The sequence below is a fragment of the Sus scrofa genome, chromosome 14, assembly GCF_054392235.1.
Source record: "Sus scrofa isolate SSC_HxYL_T2T_F1_AM1 chromosome 14, Sscrofa_HxYL_maternal_Yorkshire_Landrace_v2.0, whole genome shotgun sequence".
NCBI lineage: Eukaryota > Metazoa > Chordata > Mammalia > Artiodactyla > Suidae > Sus > Sus scrofa.
In genome coordinates, this window is record NC_139396.1 from 98,479,393 (window position 1) to 98,497,051 (window position 17,659).

General features: G+C 37.2%; 1 protein-coding gene across 17 annotated transcripts in view; it reads right to left on the minus strand.

Moving 5' to 3' along the window:
- PPP3CB (protein phosphatase 3 catalytic subunit beta) overlaps positions 1 to 17,659 on the minus strand; it is a 54,539-nt gene that overhangs the window by 16,462 nt on the left and 20,418 nt on the right. For all 17 annotated transcript variants that reach the window (XM_005671110.4, XM_005671108.4, XM_001928025.6 and 14 more), the window contains 6 exons: positions 14,507 to 14,652; positions 14,096 to 14,235; positions 13,916 to 13,993; positions 13,717 to 13,811; positions 10,840 to 10,965; positions 612 to 689 (listed from right to left, as the gene is read on the minus strand). In XM_005671110.4, the coding sequence (XP_005671167.1) occupies positions 612 to 689; positions 10,840 to 10,965; positions 13,717 to 13,811; positions 13,916 to 13,993; positions 14,096 to 14,235; positions 14,507 to 14,652 (663 nt within the window). The remainder of the gene's footprint in view (positions 1 to 611; positions 690 to 10,839; positions 10,966 to 13,716; positions 13,812 to 13,915; positions 13,994 to 14,095; positions 14,236 to 14,506; positions 14,653 to 17,659) is intronic.

Below are 17,659 nucleotides of genomic sequence, written 5' to 3' on the forward strand. Positions count from 1 at the left end.
TAAAAGTAATTTTGTTTCTATGTTATTAATTTATACTAATAATGCACATTGGGTACATAGGCTGGTTGGCTTACACAGAACTAACAACCATGTATAACTTTGTTTCTATAGAAAAAATGCTTTCTGAATCTGAAACTAAACTAAAAAGTAGTCTCTTCGAACACAACCACTCATAAATTCGGAAGAGTCTACTTTGATATTTGAAAAGGAAGAGGTGACCACATTGGGGATTCAGGTATGTTTCTGATGCACCAAGAATACAGAATCAATGAAACAAAAAGCATTTTTATCCACCCTTCCCTAAGCAGTGTTCATATTCATGAAGAACCACATCCTTTTAGCACTTCAATTTGCCTTTCCTTCTGTTTTTTCTTCCAAATTTCCCCTTTGCCAAAATTCTTTTTCTTTCCCATACCAACAGAAAAAAAGATGAAATCATTACAACTACTTTTAAAATCTTAAACAACATCTGAAAAAGTGACTTGTCACTTATCAAATAGTATAGCCATTTGAGAGCAATGACTATATTTTATAAGAAAATACTGAAGCTGGGCACTTAAAAGATACCATTTCACAATAAAAAAAAAAAACAGTAAAATGAATAATCATACCATCAAACTGGTCTTCACCTTCAGTCATCAGTTCATCATCAGAGCAAATACTGAGAACATTTACCAACATTTCTGTCACTATTAAAAAAAAAAAAAGTTACACATTAGCTGATCATATTCAACTGCCTATATGTATACAGGGCAAGTATTCATATAAATGGTCAGAAGATTTTTAACCCAAGAACACTAACACATTCTGGTGGCAGAAATGATGTAATTAAAAGCTAAAAAGGCTTTCAAAATGCAAGAAATTCAATGGCTAACAAGCCTGAGAAAGATTATTTATTGAGTAAGTTTTTAGATCTCTTGGAGGGGGGGCACCATAGGGATAAGAACGGGGATGAATAAAATCTAAATACATACATTTAAATTCTTCATTTATGAATATAGCATCAAGGAGTAGGAATAAATTGTGGCACAGTTCCACTGTTTCAAAAATTTCTAAGATTCAACCTTTTAAAAACTACCTCCAAGAGTTCCTGTCATGGCTCAATAGGAATATGACTAGTAGCCATGAGGACATGGGTTCAATCCCTGGCCTCGCTCAGTGGGTTAAGGATCCAGTGTTGCCCTGAGCTGTGGTGTAAGTCGCAGATGCAGCTCAGACCCCACGTTGCTGAGGCTGTGGCACAGGCTGGCAGCTGCAGCTCTGATTCAGCCCCTAGCCTGGGAACTTCCATACGCCATGGGTAAGAGCACTAAAAAGACCAAAATAAAAAATAAATTAAAAAAATAAAAATAAAGATAAAAACTAACTCCAGCAATCCAAGATTAATGACTAACAACCAGAATCAATGGTTCTTTCTTACACTTAACTCTCCTTCACCATTCTATGTATTTTTTGCCTTCTCTGTTCCAACTTGGTTTCCAAGATTCTGCTCCTCTGGTATTTCTACCTTTTAGACTATTTCCCCCCAAACTTGGATGGATATTCTCAAGATTCTTTCTGCAGCCTGTTCTTTTTTTTTTTTTTTTTTTTTTTTATGGCTTCACCTGCAGCACATGGAAGTTCCCAGGCTAGAGGTCAAATTGGAGCTGCAGCTGCAGGCCTATGCCACAGCAACACTGGATCTAAGCTGAGTCTGTGACCTATGCTGCAACTTGCAGCAATGCCAGATTTTTAACCCACTGAGCAATGACAGGGATCAAACCCGCATCCTCGCGGACAATATGTCAGGTTCTTAACCCCCTGAGCCACAATGGAACTCTAGTCCTGTTCTTTTTATATGTTCAGTCTCTTGGTGGTTATATCCATTACTTTACAGTTTCAAGTATCATCATTTGTTTCCCCAATATCAAAACTATTTTTAATTATATTTTAAAATTGTACTTTCATGTATTTTACATTTATGGCAGCCTTCATTTTAAAAAGGCTCTTTTAGGAGTTCCTGTTGTGGTGCAGTGGTTAACGAATCTGACTAGGAACCATGAGGTTTCAGGTTCAGTCCCTGCCCTTGCTCAGTGGGTTAAGGATCTGGCATTGCCATGAGCTGTGGTGTAGGTTACAGACGCAGCTCGGATCTGGCGTTGCTTGGCTCTGGCGTAGGCTGGTGGCTACAGCTCTGATTTGACCCCTAGCCTGGGAACCTCCATATGCCGTGGGAGTGGCCCCAGAAAAGACAAAAAAAAAAAAAAAAGGCAAAAAATAAATAAAAATAAAAAGGCTCTTTTAAAAGATATCATCACATTCTAGTGTTCAAGTATCACTTTTTGAAGAGGATTCCAAAGTTTTTATCACCAGTCTTGACCTCTACTTCAATGGATTTCCTTGCCAGTTTTATTGTTGACTGCCTTAGACTATTTGTATTTTGTCTGTTTCCCCTACTAAAATAAAAGATTCATGAATGGAGGATACTATTCTGTTTACTACTGTATCCCCATAGCCTAGTACCATACCAGGCACATGAGAAGTATCCAATAAATATCTCACAGGAGTTCCTACTGAAGCTCAGCAGGTTAAGAACCTGACTAATAGCCATGAGATTGGGGCTCAGATCCTCTGCTGTGGCTGTGGTATAGTCCAGCAGCTCAGCTCCGATTCGCCCCCCCCTAGCCTGAGAACTTCCATATGTTGCAGGTGTGGCCCTAAAAAGCAATAAATAAATAAATAGCTCACAAGTGAGTAAATTAAAAAAGAAAGGTATAAGCAAATTTCAATTAATAAATTAAAATTCCTACTGAATATTAGCCCCTAGATACCCTGATGTCACCTAGAAATGAACACATCCAAAAGAAAACTCAATGCCGACCCTATTATATCTCCTGTAAATATATTAATAGCACACCACATGCCAGGCACTGAGCTAAAGCTCCGGGCTTCAGACATAAAAGTTCCAGTCTCTACCCTCCAAAAGCTTACTAACTACTATATACATATAATATCACAAAAAACGTGATGAGCACTATGCTTGTGCATGTAGAGTTATGCACAAGACTTATTAAGAAAGGAAGGCTTTTAATAGAGGAATCATGAAGTAGAAGTTTGCCAGGCGGAGAGAGCAGATAAGGAACTCTAAACAGAAGCTGAAAAAAGTATGAAGTAGTCATATATGGATCAGTGGAACAGAATTGAGAGTCCAGAAATAAAACCTCATACTTAAGGTCAACTGATTTTCACCCAGGGTGCCAAAACAATTCAGTGGAGAGAGAAGAGTCTTTTCAACAAATGGTGCTGGAACAACTGGATATCCACATACAAAAGAATGAGGTTGGACTCCTCACTTCACAACACACACACACACTCTCACACATACAAATTAAGTCCAAAAGAATCAAAGACCTAAATGTTAAGAGCTAAAACTATAAATTTCAGACGAAAACATAGGAGTAAATCTCCATAAGGTTGGCAAAGGTCTCTTAAACACAACGCTAAAGCACAAGAACAAAAGAAAAAATAAATAGGATTTTATCAAAATTAACTCTTGGAGTTCCTAGGTGGTACAGTGGGTTATGGATCCAGTGTTATCGCTGCTTCAGCTAGGGTTGCAGCTATGGCATGGGTTCAATCCCTGGCCCCAGAACTCCTAAATGCCATGGGTGTGGCCAAAAATTTAAAACAAAATTCTTGTGCTTCAAAGACCACCACTAATAAAGTGAAAAGACAACCCACAGAACAGGAGAAAATATGTGCAAATCATATATTTGATAAGGGATTTGCTTCTAGACTATATAGGGAACTCTTACAACTCAATAGTAAGAAGACAAATAATTCATTTAAAAATGAATGTGGCTCAACGTTATGGCTCAGTGGTAACGAACCTGACTAGTATCCATGAGGACTTGAGTTCAATCCCTGGCCTCACTCAGTGGGTTAAGGATTCAGCTTTGCCATAAGCTGTGGCATAGGTCGCAGACATGGCTTTTGCTGTGGCTATGACATGGACCAGCAGCTGCAGCTCCAATTTGACACCTAACCTGGGAACTTCCATGTGCCACAGGTGCAGCCCTAAAAAAAAAAAAAAAAAAAAAAAGATATGCAAATGACACCTAAGTACATAGAAATATACTCAACATAATTTATGAAAATGAGGTACAACTTCACATCCAATATGAGGCCTATAATAAAAAAAGATACACAATAACCAATGTTTGCAAGGATACAGAAAAACTGGAAACATTATACACTGCTGGTAGGATTGTAAAATGGTATAGCTGCTTTGGACAATGGTTTGGTAGATACTTGAAAGGTTAAACATAGAGCTATCACATGACCCAGCAGTGCTACTCCCAGTACATACCTAAGAAAAAGGAAGCCATACTATTGTACAGGAATGGCCTCTACACCATCATTCACAGTAGTCAAAAAGTGGAAACAACCAAATGTCCATCAGCTGATGAATGGATAAACAAAAGTGGTATATCCATACAACAGAACACTATTAGGTCATAAAAAGGAATAAAGTACTAATTCATGCTACAACATAAACCTTGAAACATTATGGAAAGAAGCCAGTCACAAAAGACTACATACTGCATGGTTCCATTTATATGAAATATCCAGAATAGGCAAACCTATGAAAATGGTAAGTAGATTAGTGGTTGCATGCAGCTGGAAAGATGTGGGGGGAACTGGACACAAAGTTTCTTTGAGAGGATGGTAAAAATGTTTCAAAACTGATTGTGTGGACACAAAGTTTCTTTGGGAGGATGGTGAAAATGTTTCAAAACTGATTGTGTGGCAGAGTTTCCGCTGTGGCACAATGGGTTAAGACTTTGACTGCAGCAGTTCAGATCACTGCAGAGCTGTGGGTCTGATCCCCGGCCAGGTGCAGCCGGTTAAAGGATCCTGCATTGCTGCAACTGCAGTGTAGGTCAGAGCTGTGGCTCAGATTTAATCTCTGACTGGGCAACTTCCACCATTAAAAAAAAAAAAACAAAACTGATTGTAGTGATAGATGCACAACTCTGAATATATGAAAAACTACTGAATTATACAATGTAAATAGGTTAATTGTATGGTATTTGAATTATACTTTAATAAAGCTGTTGTGAAAAAATAAAGAAAAAGGGGGTTCCCATTGTGGCTTAGCAGTAACTTATCTGACTAGGATCCATGAGGAAGCAGGTTCAATCCCTGGCCCTCTTCAGTGGGTTAAGGATCTGGCACTGCCATGAGCTGTGGTGTAGGCTGCGGTGTAGACGCAGCTCGGATCCCAAGTTGCTGTGGCTGTGGTGTAGGCTGGCAGCTGCAGCTCCGATTAGACCTGAGCCTGGGAATGTCCATATGCCATAGGGGTGGCCCTAAAAAGACAAAAAATAAAATAAAAATTAAAAAAAATTAAGGAGTTCCCATCGTGGTGCACTGGAAACAAATCTGACTAGGAACCATGATGCTGCAGGTTTGATCCCTGGCCTCATTCAGTGGGTTGAGGATCCCGCATTGCCATGAGCTATGGTTTAGGCTGCAGACACGGCTTGGATTTGGCATTGCTGTGGCTGTGGCACAGGTTAGCAGCTACAGCTGCGATTAGACCTCCAGCCTGGGAACCTCCATGAGCCATGGGTGCAGCCCTAAAAAGACAAAAATAAATTAATTAACTTAAAAAAATAAAGTATGAAGGCATGGATTTTTTTTTTTTTTTCTTTTCAGCTGTGCCCTCAGTATGTGGAAATTCCAAGTCTAGGGACTGTACCTGCACCATGGCAGCAAGCCAAGCTGCTACAGTGACAATGCTGGATTCTTAATCCACTGTGCCATAAGAGAACTCAAGAGCATATATAGTACATTCGGGAGACTGGCTGTACTGTTTCACGGCTGGAACATAAAGAATATGAAAGAGAAAGACAAAAAACAAGGCTAAAGAAAGTAGAGAGGGTCCAAAAACCTCATGTGACAGGTTAAGGTTTATCTTGAAAGCTACCAGAATCACTAATGGATACTAAGCAGTAGCTTTTAAGTGTGTATTGTACTTGCTTAGCTGTGAATGAAAGGCAAGAGAATCATGAAAGATGTCATACGGGGAAAATGTTATTTATTTTTTATTTAAAGATAAGGTGGGAGTTCCCTGGGGGCTCAGTGGGTTAAGGATCCAGCATTGTCCCTGCTGTGGCTCCAGTCCCTGCTATCGTATGTGTTCAATCCCTGGCCTGGGAACTTCCATATTCCATGAGTACAGCCAAAAATTTAAAAATAAAATAAAAATAAAGATCAGGTATTGTAAATAAATAATTTACAAGAGCTTAGTAGAGAGAGCTTGAAGATAGAGAGGACCTAACTAATGAAGTAAGTTTCCTGAAAAAGCAAGAGTAATGGACTCTAAGGACAAATTAGAAAGACTAGCCCTGGATAAAGGAGTCACACCTTTGACAGGTTAAGAAGTCATGATGTGTATAGTTTATAAAGCAGGGGAACAGTAAGCAGAGAAAGTTCCCATTGTGGTATGTGTTTCCTATGAGAATAAGGGAAGCGACTAGAAAAAGAAAAAGTCTAAAGAAAAAAAGATGAAAATTTTAGAATATATCCTAAGGGAAATGAGGAAGCAGACTAGGGACATAAAGGATGTCTGGATACTACTGAGAGCCTAGCAATGCCAGAAATCAAAGGGTGGTGCTAAACCATAAGGCTGTATAAATATCTCGACCAGTACTCTACATCCTGACTAGGGCTAAGACTTATAGGACAAAGTAGAAAAACAAGAGAGATAGGAGTTTGGTACTAAGAAGAAAGAGAAGGAAGGTGGGATCTGACTAATAAGAAAATGACAGTTCCCACTGTGGTTCAGTGGTAATGAAACTGACTAGTATCTATGAGGATGCCGGTTCGATCCCTGACCCCACTCAGTGGGTTAAGAATCCTGCATTGCCGTGAGCTGTGGTGTAGGTCACAGACATGGCTTGGATCCAGTGTTGCTGTGGCGTAGGCTGGCAGCTGCAGCTCCAATTTGACCCCGAGCCTGGGAACTTCCACATGCCCTGGATGCGGCCAAAGAAAGATAAAAAAAAAAACAACAAACAACATGGTCAAAGGACCAGCAATCCCAGCAAAGATGACGAGCAGCCTTAACTGAAGTGAGGACTTGTTAGAATAACAGGGTTTTTCATCAAAGAGTGTCAATGGCACTATCATTATCAGATTCAAAACATTCAAATCATCATCATCCATTCCCTCCCCTTAAACATGCAATCTTGTTAAGTCCATGGATTCTACTTTTACAGTTCTTGCTCTTCTCCCTTGTTTCCCATTCTTAACGTTTCCAGGGCTTCATTTTGTTTCCACTTGACTCCTGATGAAGCTTCAAAACAGGTCTCCCAATCCAGTTTTCCTTCTAGTTTACTTCATCAGAGTAATTTTTCCAAATGACTATCATGGTCATATTCTGTTGCAGTTGCTTCCCACCATTTATCAAAGTTCCAGATTCTCTGTGTACGTGATCAAGATCATGATGTAACCCTGACTTAACTTTTCATTCTTTTTCTACTATTGTATCTTATTTGCTAATCAATCTGAATGCCTCAACATTTGTCAGTGACATTATACTTTCTTCCTTTCAGACTCAGGCTTGGGAAGTTCTCTCACCTAGAATTCTCTTGCCCATAGTGACCAGTACCACTGTACCATTCTTTAAGCTTCAGTTCAAATGCTACTGGAATTCCTCTGATATAATCTCTCCTGTTAATTCCTATAAAATGAAGCTTATGTTAGAGCACTTACCATATTATAGTTTATCATTATGTATCTTAAGTCCCCTATTAATCAGCAAAAAAAAAAAAAATCTTATTTTTTTTTCTCCTTTTTTGGCCACCCCATGGCATATGGAGTTCCCTGGCCAGGGATCAGATCAAAGCCACAGTATGACCGATGGCATAGCTGCAGCAACACCAGATCATTAATCCACTATGCTGGGCCAAGGACTGAACCTGAGCTCCTGCACTCCACAGACACTGACAATCCCGTTACCTCACAGTGAGAACTCTTTTATCTTACTTCTATTTTTGTATCCTTATTATCCTGAATAAAACAGATGTTCCCCAAAAAATCTAGTGAATGAATAAATCTTACATGTATGACCTTCCATACTCTCTGAAACAGAGGTTTCTTAAATTGGGGCCCATAAACCTGGGGAGGGGGGGTTTAACCAATCCACTTCAGATCTAGGAGTGTCCTCAAAATGTTATAAATGTATATATAAGTTGTACATATATTTCAAACATGAAATATTCTGGGGCAAAAGTCCACAACTTTCACCAGATCTTCAAAAGAGTTTTGTATTAAGAAATTGATAGGAGTTCCCGATAAGTTTTGTATTAAGAAATTGATAGGAGTTCCCGTCGTGGCTCAACAGAAACAAATCTATATTTATAGATACAAAAAATAATAAGAGCTGAGATTTGATTCAAAATAACTGAGGTATAGGGTGGTGAGGAGTGGATGCAGATATAAATGACACAATATTGGCCATGTTTTGGTAACTGTCAAAGCTGAGTAATTAGTACATACGAATTCATTATATTTTTCACTCTACCTTTGAACACGCTGGAAATTTTACAACATAAATTTGTTTTGTTTTGCTTTGTTTTTTAGGGCTGCACTTGCAGCATGTGGAAGTTCCCAGGCTAGGGGTCAAATCAGAGCTGCAGCTGCCGGCCAATGCCACAGCCACAGTAACGTGCAATCCAAGCCACATCTGCCACCTACACCATAGCTCATGCCAACACTGGATCCTTAACCCACTGAGCGAGGCTAGGGATCAAATCTGCAACTTCATGGATACTTCATGGATACTAGTCGGGTTCGTTAACACTGAGTCACAACAGGAATGTCAAGATTTTTTAAAAATGAAATTAAAAGCCCCCCAAAGATTAAAAAACACTAATTTCTTCTAACTTTAAGATTAAGCCAGCCTCTAAGGAAGCCTTTAGTTTAGGTTAATTGCTTCCCAGGGACTAGATCAGAATCAAACTAGCCTTTCCGATGTGGAACCAAATGAAGTGTCATCTGCTGCTTTTTACAGGAAAAGAAAATTTTCATTAGAATGAAGTACTAGTTAGGCGACTGAAACAGCTAACATGTATTAAAATGGAAAAATATGCAAAGAATTTGAGAAGATTTTTTTACTGTGCTCAACACTGGTTAGGATTCTATTTGTGTATAAAATGTTCAAATCTGAGCTACCCATTTTTAGACAGATATGAATAACTTAGAGAAGATCCACAGAAAAACAACAAAAATGGTCAAAAGGTTTAATTCCGCACAATAGCTAAGATGATTTAGAGTGTCAAAAAAAGAACAAAATATCACTTAGTAGCAGACTTCAAATGTAGGATCACTAAAAGAAACCCACAGTTCTTCACTTATAAGAGATCCACAGAAACCAGATTAAATTTTCTCATCTCTCAAAAAGAGTTAGACTACATGACTATTAAATTAACCATGAGGTCAAAAATTCTATGCTGTTCTGGTTTTTGACAGGTGTATTAGTTGAGAAAACCCAGTATCTTCAATTTCTTTCCTTGATTAAATACTCATAGCATAAACATTTAGATTAGATATAAAGAAATATTTCGTTTTTGTGGAGGCATCAGAAAATCAAATCAGAAATATCCATTTTATTCCTATCTTATCCTTCCTGCTTTTTCCATCCTTCATTCCACTCATTAAAATAGGAGCTGGCCTCTCTTGGAGGCAGGCGAATGAGCAAAATGAATTCTTAAATTCTCTTTAGCCTGATGATGCTATGATTGAACTATTTCTCATATACCAAAGATAGAAGGTTATAAGTGTAATGCATCCCTTGCACCTAAGCCCTTTACTGGCCCCCTTCTCAAATGCTAAAGTGAGTAATTCTATCTCCATATTAACTTAATGTTGACCTACTGAGTAAGTGACAAAGACCAAAAGCAAAAAACCTGTTTAAGATGCACAGTTTAAGTATTAACTCTGAATTTCAGAACCAAAAATTGCCTTGGCAGAGTAGCATGTCTCAAACAGAAAGGAACGTTTTGTAACACAGAAGAGGTGAGAAAAAATAGACAGGGATATAGAACAAAATGTTTTACGATCATATCTGTACTATCATACTCTTATATTCCACATACGGAAACTTAGGCCTCAGAGGTAAATTAGTACTAAATGGAAGAAGAATAATGTGATGAAGTAAGAAGATTTTAAGAACTCTATAGAACTAGAATAAAATACAGAAACAAAATTTCTTAGATAGCATTTATGTTTTTTAAAAAAGCTTATAAGTATATACTATTAGGAATCTCTCTAAATTACCAGAAAAGCATTGCAACTAAAATTGCAAACATATTTTTTATACAGGAAAAGAAATTATTAGGTCAGAACCTGAATTTCTCGTCATTTTTTGAGAATACAAAACTGCCTAAAAAATGATTAGCACTGCCCCAAACGAGGGTTATTAACTTTTCCCATGAATTGCCATGACATCCCCAAAAGGAGTGTTAAAATATGCAAAAGCGAAGCTACCCTCCATTCTTTCATAAAAGATTTAAGCTAAGGAAAAAAAAAGAAAGAAAACCCAACAGCTGAAGACAATGTCAGGCTATTTATAAGTTTTCTCCTAGTCCCCCAGACACCCTCACATGGGGGCTGTAAAACAGCTAACTAAAATATCTTTGAGGCTCTCACATCCACACCCACTAACACAAGTAGAGCTGTACCCACAGTGAAACTAGACTTCAGCAAGTAGTATGTGCCTGCAGTAGTAAACTGGAGTAAATGTAACAGTCATAAAACAATCGCTTATTTTTTAAAGTAAAAAAATCATACCTTTTTCTCCAACAAATGGTAAAGACCAGGTGAAGACATCCATAAAATTGGGCAACCAGTAAGGATGTGGAGAACAGTTAAATTGTCGAATATTCATCACATTATTTTCATACTTTAATACAGCAGCTGCAAGGTAAGTTTGAATGTCAATGTAACAATTTGTCTTTAGCTCCCAAAGTCTAAAACACATAAAATCTGAGAAATATCCTTTTAAGGGGGTGGGGAATCAAGGGGTAAGAGGAATGAGGGCTAGTACGGGAGGTAGGAACTAATTTTTAGTAGTAACACTGTTTTTAACACACATTTATGTAGGGCATAGTCAGATCTTCACTTGTTATTATTAATGACATTTCCAGAGTCTTTCTAGGATGCTTGTTTTACTTTGTAATCCAATGATAAACATGCGCTTTTACTAAATCCAAAATTATGAAAGCTCAATTTTCAGAAGAAACACAGAATGGCAATGAGCAATTTTCTACGTTTAAAAGTTCATACAGGTTGGAATTTAACTTAAGAAATTTAATTTAGCTGTAGACAACTTAAAAAGGACAGCTAAATGGAAATAAAGAAAAAAAACAGAAAAGAAGAAAACCAATTTGGAACATTTTATTTATGAATGTATGAAGGTACTTTCATTTCATGTATTATGAGAAATCAAATGAAACTACTAAAAAGAAATATTTTAGTTCATTTAGAAAAAAATTCATTAAAATATAAAAAGAGAAAATATTATAACTAAATAACCCAAAGTTAAATTACTTATCTCAATTTCAGGTATCTTTCTAATGATAATGATTAGTTGATATAAATAATACTTTAAATTAACCTGACAGATTTCATTCATTGGCTATATTATTTCATGGATCACTGGATTAGACGGGCTAGATTCTAATCTAAGCTACAGCATATACTAGCTGTGTAATGGTAAATTAATCTGTTTCTCTTTTATAAAACCTTACTAATATGTTCACCTTGCTTACCCCAGAAGTTTAACGTCAGAGAATGTATTTCACGTGCAAATACATAAAAGTATAAAATGCTTTGTAGATACTATAATAATTATGTGGTTATTTTTTGTTCTATTTTAATGAAAAGCAATGAAATGTAGATGGTAAATTCTAAGATTTGGGATTCTAGCTAATATAGAGTCACAAGTAGTATGACTCCCATGAAATAAAAGTATTTTAAATTAAGCCTCAAGAATTAAAGACTGATACCAAGTTTTCAGTTTAAAAAGATAGAAAGAATTTAGACAAGTACCTTATAGATGGAATGAAACATTACAAATATATCCCATACCACATAAGCACCCAAATCATTAACACTATGTACAGACTCAGAACTACCAAGAGATATTTGATTTTGACAAAAGAGTCAATGGTTGCAGTTTCTGAGTACTAGGAAAAGTGATCCCTTAACCTCCTGAGTCCAAGTGACAAAAGACAACCAGTAAGACAGTAATTAACTGAGCACCTAACACTAGCTCCTTTAATACTGACAAGGGGAGGTTATAGGTTGAAAGTTAAATGTGGCAAATCAATTCTGAAAATGGAATCCAAACTTAGATATGTTTCTCTTCAAAAATGAAGCCACACTTCATTAGGTATCTGTAGAGCAGTTTCAAAATTTGTAAACCAAAATATAAAGGATATCTTAGCAATGGCATAAACCTTATAGAGGCTGCACTGATACTAGTTTCTAAAGATTAGCAACTAGGGTAATGTCAGTGGTATAGCTGCTCTGGTAATTAACACAGTACTGAGTTCTTGCAGTATATTCTGTATAAAAGTTATTACACAGCTTGCTAATGTCTGATCTCAGGCAAATGTTTAAATCTTTTTCACCATCACCTCCAATCTTACAAAAACTCTTATTCCACTCCTCTTTTGAACTCACACCACGACCCATATTTAGCAGTGACCTCATTATCTCTCTAAAAGTACTTTTAAAAGTCTTTAACCTTCTGTTCTTTCCTCTTGGCACAACCCCTCCAGTCTGACCCTGGAAACTATGGCATAGCCAGCTGAATTCCAGACATGTCAAGACAGAATAGGAGCTGGCTTCTTAATTTCCTCTTCTGAAAATGTGAACTGCATAAACATAACCAACCTCATCTTCAATGTCCTTGGCACACACTTAACTAGATGAAGACCCTTTGGTATTACCTCTCCATAAACTATATTCAAAGTTAAAGGAAACCCAATTATTATAGACAGATCAAATCTGGAAGGAAGGAGAGGGAAGAGAAACCACTAAAACAGAAGGTGAATAAAAAAAGACATAAGAAAATAGGAAGAAAGAGAAGTAAAAAGAAAAGAGAGGAAAGAATATATCCCTGAAAGGAGGTCAGATTGAATTAATCAAAGGCTCAAGCACAAATCTTTATGGGGCAGTGATAAGACTGTGGAGATAAAAATAAGGAATAAGAAAGGGAGAGAACCTAAATCAGTGAATGTAAAACAAGAAACACAATAAATTAAACAGCTATACCATGCAAATATATGAAATGGTCAAAGCAGCAGCAGCAGCTTTATGCAAATAAGAAAACATTCTCTTTATTATAAGAGGAAAGATTTAAGAAAGGGGAGGTTTGAGAAAATCATGTTTACTTTTGCATGACATAATTAACCCAGAACATTCTTTTACAGGGCAGCTTTTGTGAATGACAAGTTATAGAATGATTACATATGATTTAAGTTTCATATTTTGAATTTTTATTTCCTATTCTCTCCCCTCCCTTATATCTTATACTTTTTTTATAATAAGATTTGAATAATTACAGTTTCAAACAATGCCCCTTTTCTAATATATTTTCCGAAAAAGTAAGTCAATTAAAATACTAAGGTGTTTAACAATTTTTTATCAACAACATCTTACCTTTATTATTGTAGACATCTAAGTAATTAGGTGCCGAAAAAATTGTTATTAATGAAGGGAACCCTGTAGTTTGACTTTTTCTGTACATTCTATAGCTGCAAAACAAATAGCTTAATATGCATCGTAAAGCATCAATCATGGTTACTAAGTTTGATTTGTACATAAGGTGTTAATTTGGGTCAGGAAACAGAATTCTTACCCTGCATCTTGAGCTTCATGAGCTCTAATAATCGATAACAAATTATTGTTTTGCAAAAATTCACACACTGCTGGATAGCTGTGGGAGGGAAAAGTAAATTAAGTAAAATAATGAGTTTCTGTATAAAGCATATGCTATTTTAACAACTAAAATGTGATTAAACTTGGATTTTTTCCTTACTTATAAAAATAAGAACATCCTCGAACTGTATTGTGACTAAAATGTTCCTGTGATTTTTCATTTCCAAAATCTTCAGAAGGATCAGACCATAGCAAGTCACACATTGGTCCAAATGCAGGTGGCTCTTTGAATCTATCTAACTGTGAAAGAAAGAAAAGAAATAAAGAACAGAAGTAACTTGTCAAAAAGTGAGAATGGGAATGGACATATGAAGGTGGTACCAACTTCGAATACTGTCTATACTACATTGTTCTGAATGGTTAGAAGATATTTCCTTAAAATATCAGTATATTAATTTTTACCATTACCCTAATCTTGGCAGTAAAGAAAGGAAGAAGAGAAGCTTCTACTCTCTACCCAACAAAGTACTATAAATAGGTATCAACTCCTGGAACTAAAATATATACTCACTCTTCTAATATCATCCAGTGTGTGTATTTCTGGTGAAAGTCCACCATGAACACAAAGAAATTGTTGATTTAAAAGTGCAGCAAGAGGGAGGCTATCAAAAGCTTCCATACAAGCTTCATAGACTCTTTCTGAATATTTAATTTTACCTAGAAAAAGAAAACATAATAATTGAAAATTACATACCTTTATTCTGAAGGTATATATATATATATATATATATATATATTTGTACATATATACACACATATATGTAAATGACTATTAAAACCAAGGCAAGAAAATTAAAGATATGGGAAAAAGGGAGTTCCCTGGTAGCTCAGCAGGTTAAGGATTCAGCACTGTCACTGCTGTAGCTCAAGCCACTGCCATGCTACAAGTTTTTTTGGTTTTTTTTTTGGTCTTTTTGCCATTTCTAGAGCCGCTCCTGCGACATATGGTGGTTCCAAGGCTAGGGGTCCAAACAGCTGTAGCTGCTGGCCTACGCCAGAGCCACAGCAATGCGGGATACAAGCCGAGTCTGCAACCTACACCACAGCTAACAGCAATGTCAGATCCTTAACCTACTGAGCAAGGCCAGGGATCAAACCCTCAACCTCATGGTTCTTAGTTGGATTCGTTAACCACTGAGCCATGACGGGAACTCCCATTCTACAGGTTTGAGCTCTGGCCCAGGAACTTCTGTACACCATGGGCATAGCCAAAAAAAGAAGAAGAATGCTAAAAAAAAAAAAAAAAAAAAAAAGATATAAGACACAGTCAAGTGGTGGCCAGGGGTTTGAAAGTGGATAAAGGGGAGTCTCCATCATGGCTCAGTGGTAAACAAATCCGACTAGGAACCATAAGGTTGCCCTGGCCTCGCTCAGTGGGTTAAGGATCCGGCATTGCCATGAGCTCTGGTGTAGGGCGCAGATGCAGCTCGGACCTGGCATTGCTATGGCTGTGGCTGTGGTGTAGGCTGGCAGCTACAGCTCTGATTTGAACCCTAGCACACAGAACCTCCATATGCCATGACCGTGGCCCTAGAAAGCAAAAAACAAAAGACAAAAAAAGGAAAGTGGATAAAAGGTTGGGTATAAAAAGGCAGCAAGGGACTTCCCATCATGGCTCAGGGGTAATAAACCTGACTAACATCCACAAAGACCCCGGTTCGATCCCTGATCTTGCTCAGTGGGTTAAAGGATCCAGTATTGCCATGAGCTGTGGTGTAGGTCACAGACATGGCTCAGATACCACAATGTTGCTGTGGCTGTGGCATAAGCCAGCAGCTGAAGCTCTGATTGGACCCCTACCCTGGGAACTTCCATATGCCTTGGGTGCAGCCCTAAAAAGCAAAAAAAAAAAAAAAAAAAAGGCTGCAAGGAGAAATTTATGAGATGATAAAACTTTTGTAGCATGACTGTGGTGGCTGACGGCTCTATGCACTTGTCAAAACTCAGAAGTAAACACCACAAAGAGTAAAACGTACTGCATAAAAAAAATTTTTTTTAAAGGCAAGCATTCTGCTCTGTAAGAATCAATAAAGATAACCAATGTTATTGGTCTTACGAAAAAAAAATTTGCTCTCTCTAAATTTATTTTGAGTAATGCAGCAGATAGTCATAAAATATTACTAAAAATAAATAAGTCAAATCTCTAAAAATAGCTCAACTCTTTACCCTTACAGGCCAAGTAAAGACAAATTAGAACTATATTTAAAGGTAAAATAGTTAATATTTAATAGTTAATATTTTATTTTATTCTAAGAGTTAGTGACCACTTTGTTGTTACAAGCAAGACCACTATATCATCACAATAAAACTCACAGTCCATTCAATTAAAAAAAAGAAAAGAGGGAGTTCCCGCCATGGTAGTGGGTTAAGAATCTAACTGCAGCAGCTCAGATCACTGTGGAGATGTGGGTTCAATCCTGGCCCACAGCAGTGTGTTAAAGGATCCAGGTGTTGCTACAGCTTCAGCGTAGTTTGCAGTTATGGCTCAGATTCAACCCCTGGCCCAGGACCTTCCATGTGCCACAGGTGCAGCCAAAATTAAAATTAAAATTAAAAAAATAGAAAAGAAATATATTATTCATATGTTGGACGAGCAGAGAGTTTCCTTTAGTCTATGATGAACATTTAAAATGAGCAGTGAAGCAAGAAGCCAATATAACACAAGAAAGACTCCACGAAATTAAACTGTCATTTATTTTAAGTAGATATCATACATACTCCTTTGCTTATTTATACCTTTAAATCCCTGGCTATTTTATGGTGGGATTTTGGTGGATGGTTTGTTACTTATCAAAGGGAAAAAAAGAACTCAGTTCCTATTTCCATTTTCGTTTTTTGGTTTTTTTTTTTTTTTGGCCTTGCCCCCAACATGTAGACCCTCCCAGGCCAGGGAGCAAACCTGAGCCACTGCAGTAACAATGCTGGATCCTTAACCACTAGGCCACCAGGGTAATCTTTATTTCTCTTTTTAACACTATTACATTCAAGTATGAGAAAATCTACATCCAGTAACAAAAGATTATAAACTGGTAGACCATGGACAGACCTGTTTTCCAACAGTGTGGTTTAACGAAAATTTTAATTAGATTACTTTAAGGTCTAGCATGCACTTCCCAGGTCTTACCTTTATTTAGGTTACCCACCTGATTCCTGAAGTTATGAGTTTGCCATCTCTGCAATTATCTATCACTACTATTTTTATTCCTTTACTGGAAGCCTCTACCAATATGATCATTATTGAATCAGGCTCTGAGTCAGTAATTCTGAAATTATTTCTAATTTTATTTATTTATTTATTTATTTATTTACTTATTTATTTATTTTCTCTTTTTAGGGCTGCACCTGGGGCCTATGGAAGTTCCCAGGCTAGGGACCGAATCAGAGCTATAGCTGCTTGCCTACACCACAGCAACAGCAATGTGGGATCCAAGCTGTGTCTGTGACCCACACCACAGCTCACGACAACACTGGGTCCTTAACCCACTGAGAGAGGCCAGGGATCGAACCCATATACTCATGGATGCTAGTCAGGTTTGTTACCATTGAGCCATGACAGGAACTCCCATTTCTAATTTTAAATCTTAATTCTAGGATGTCATAATATAGTCATGAATATTAACAAGTATACAGCTTTGAGGTGTGAAAAAAGGTCAAACACTGCTCT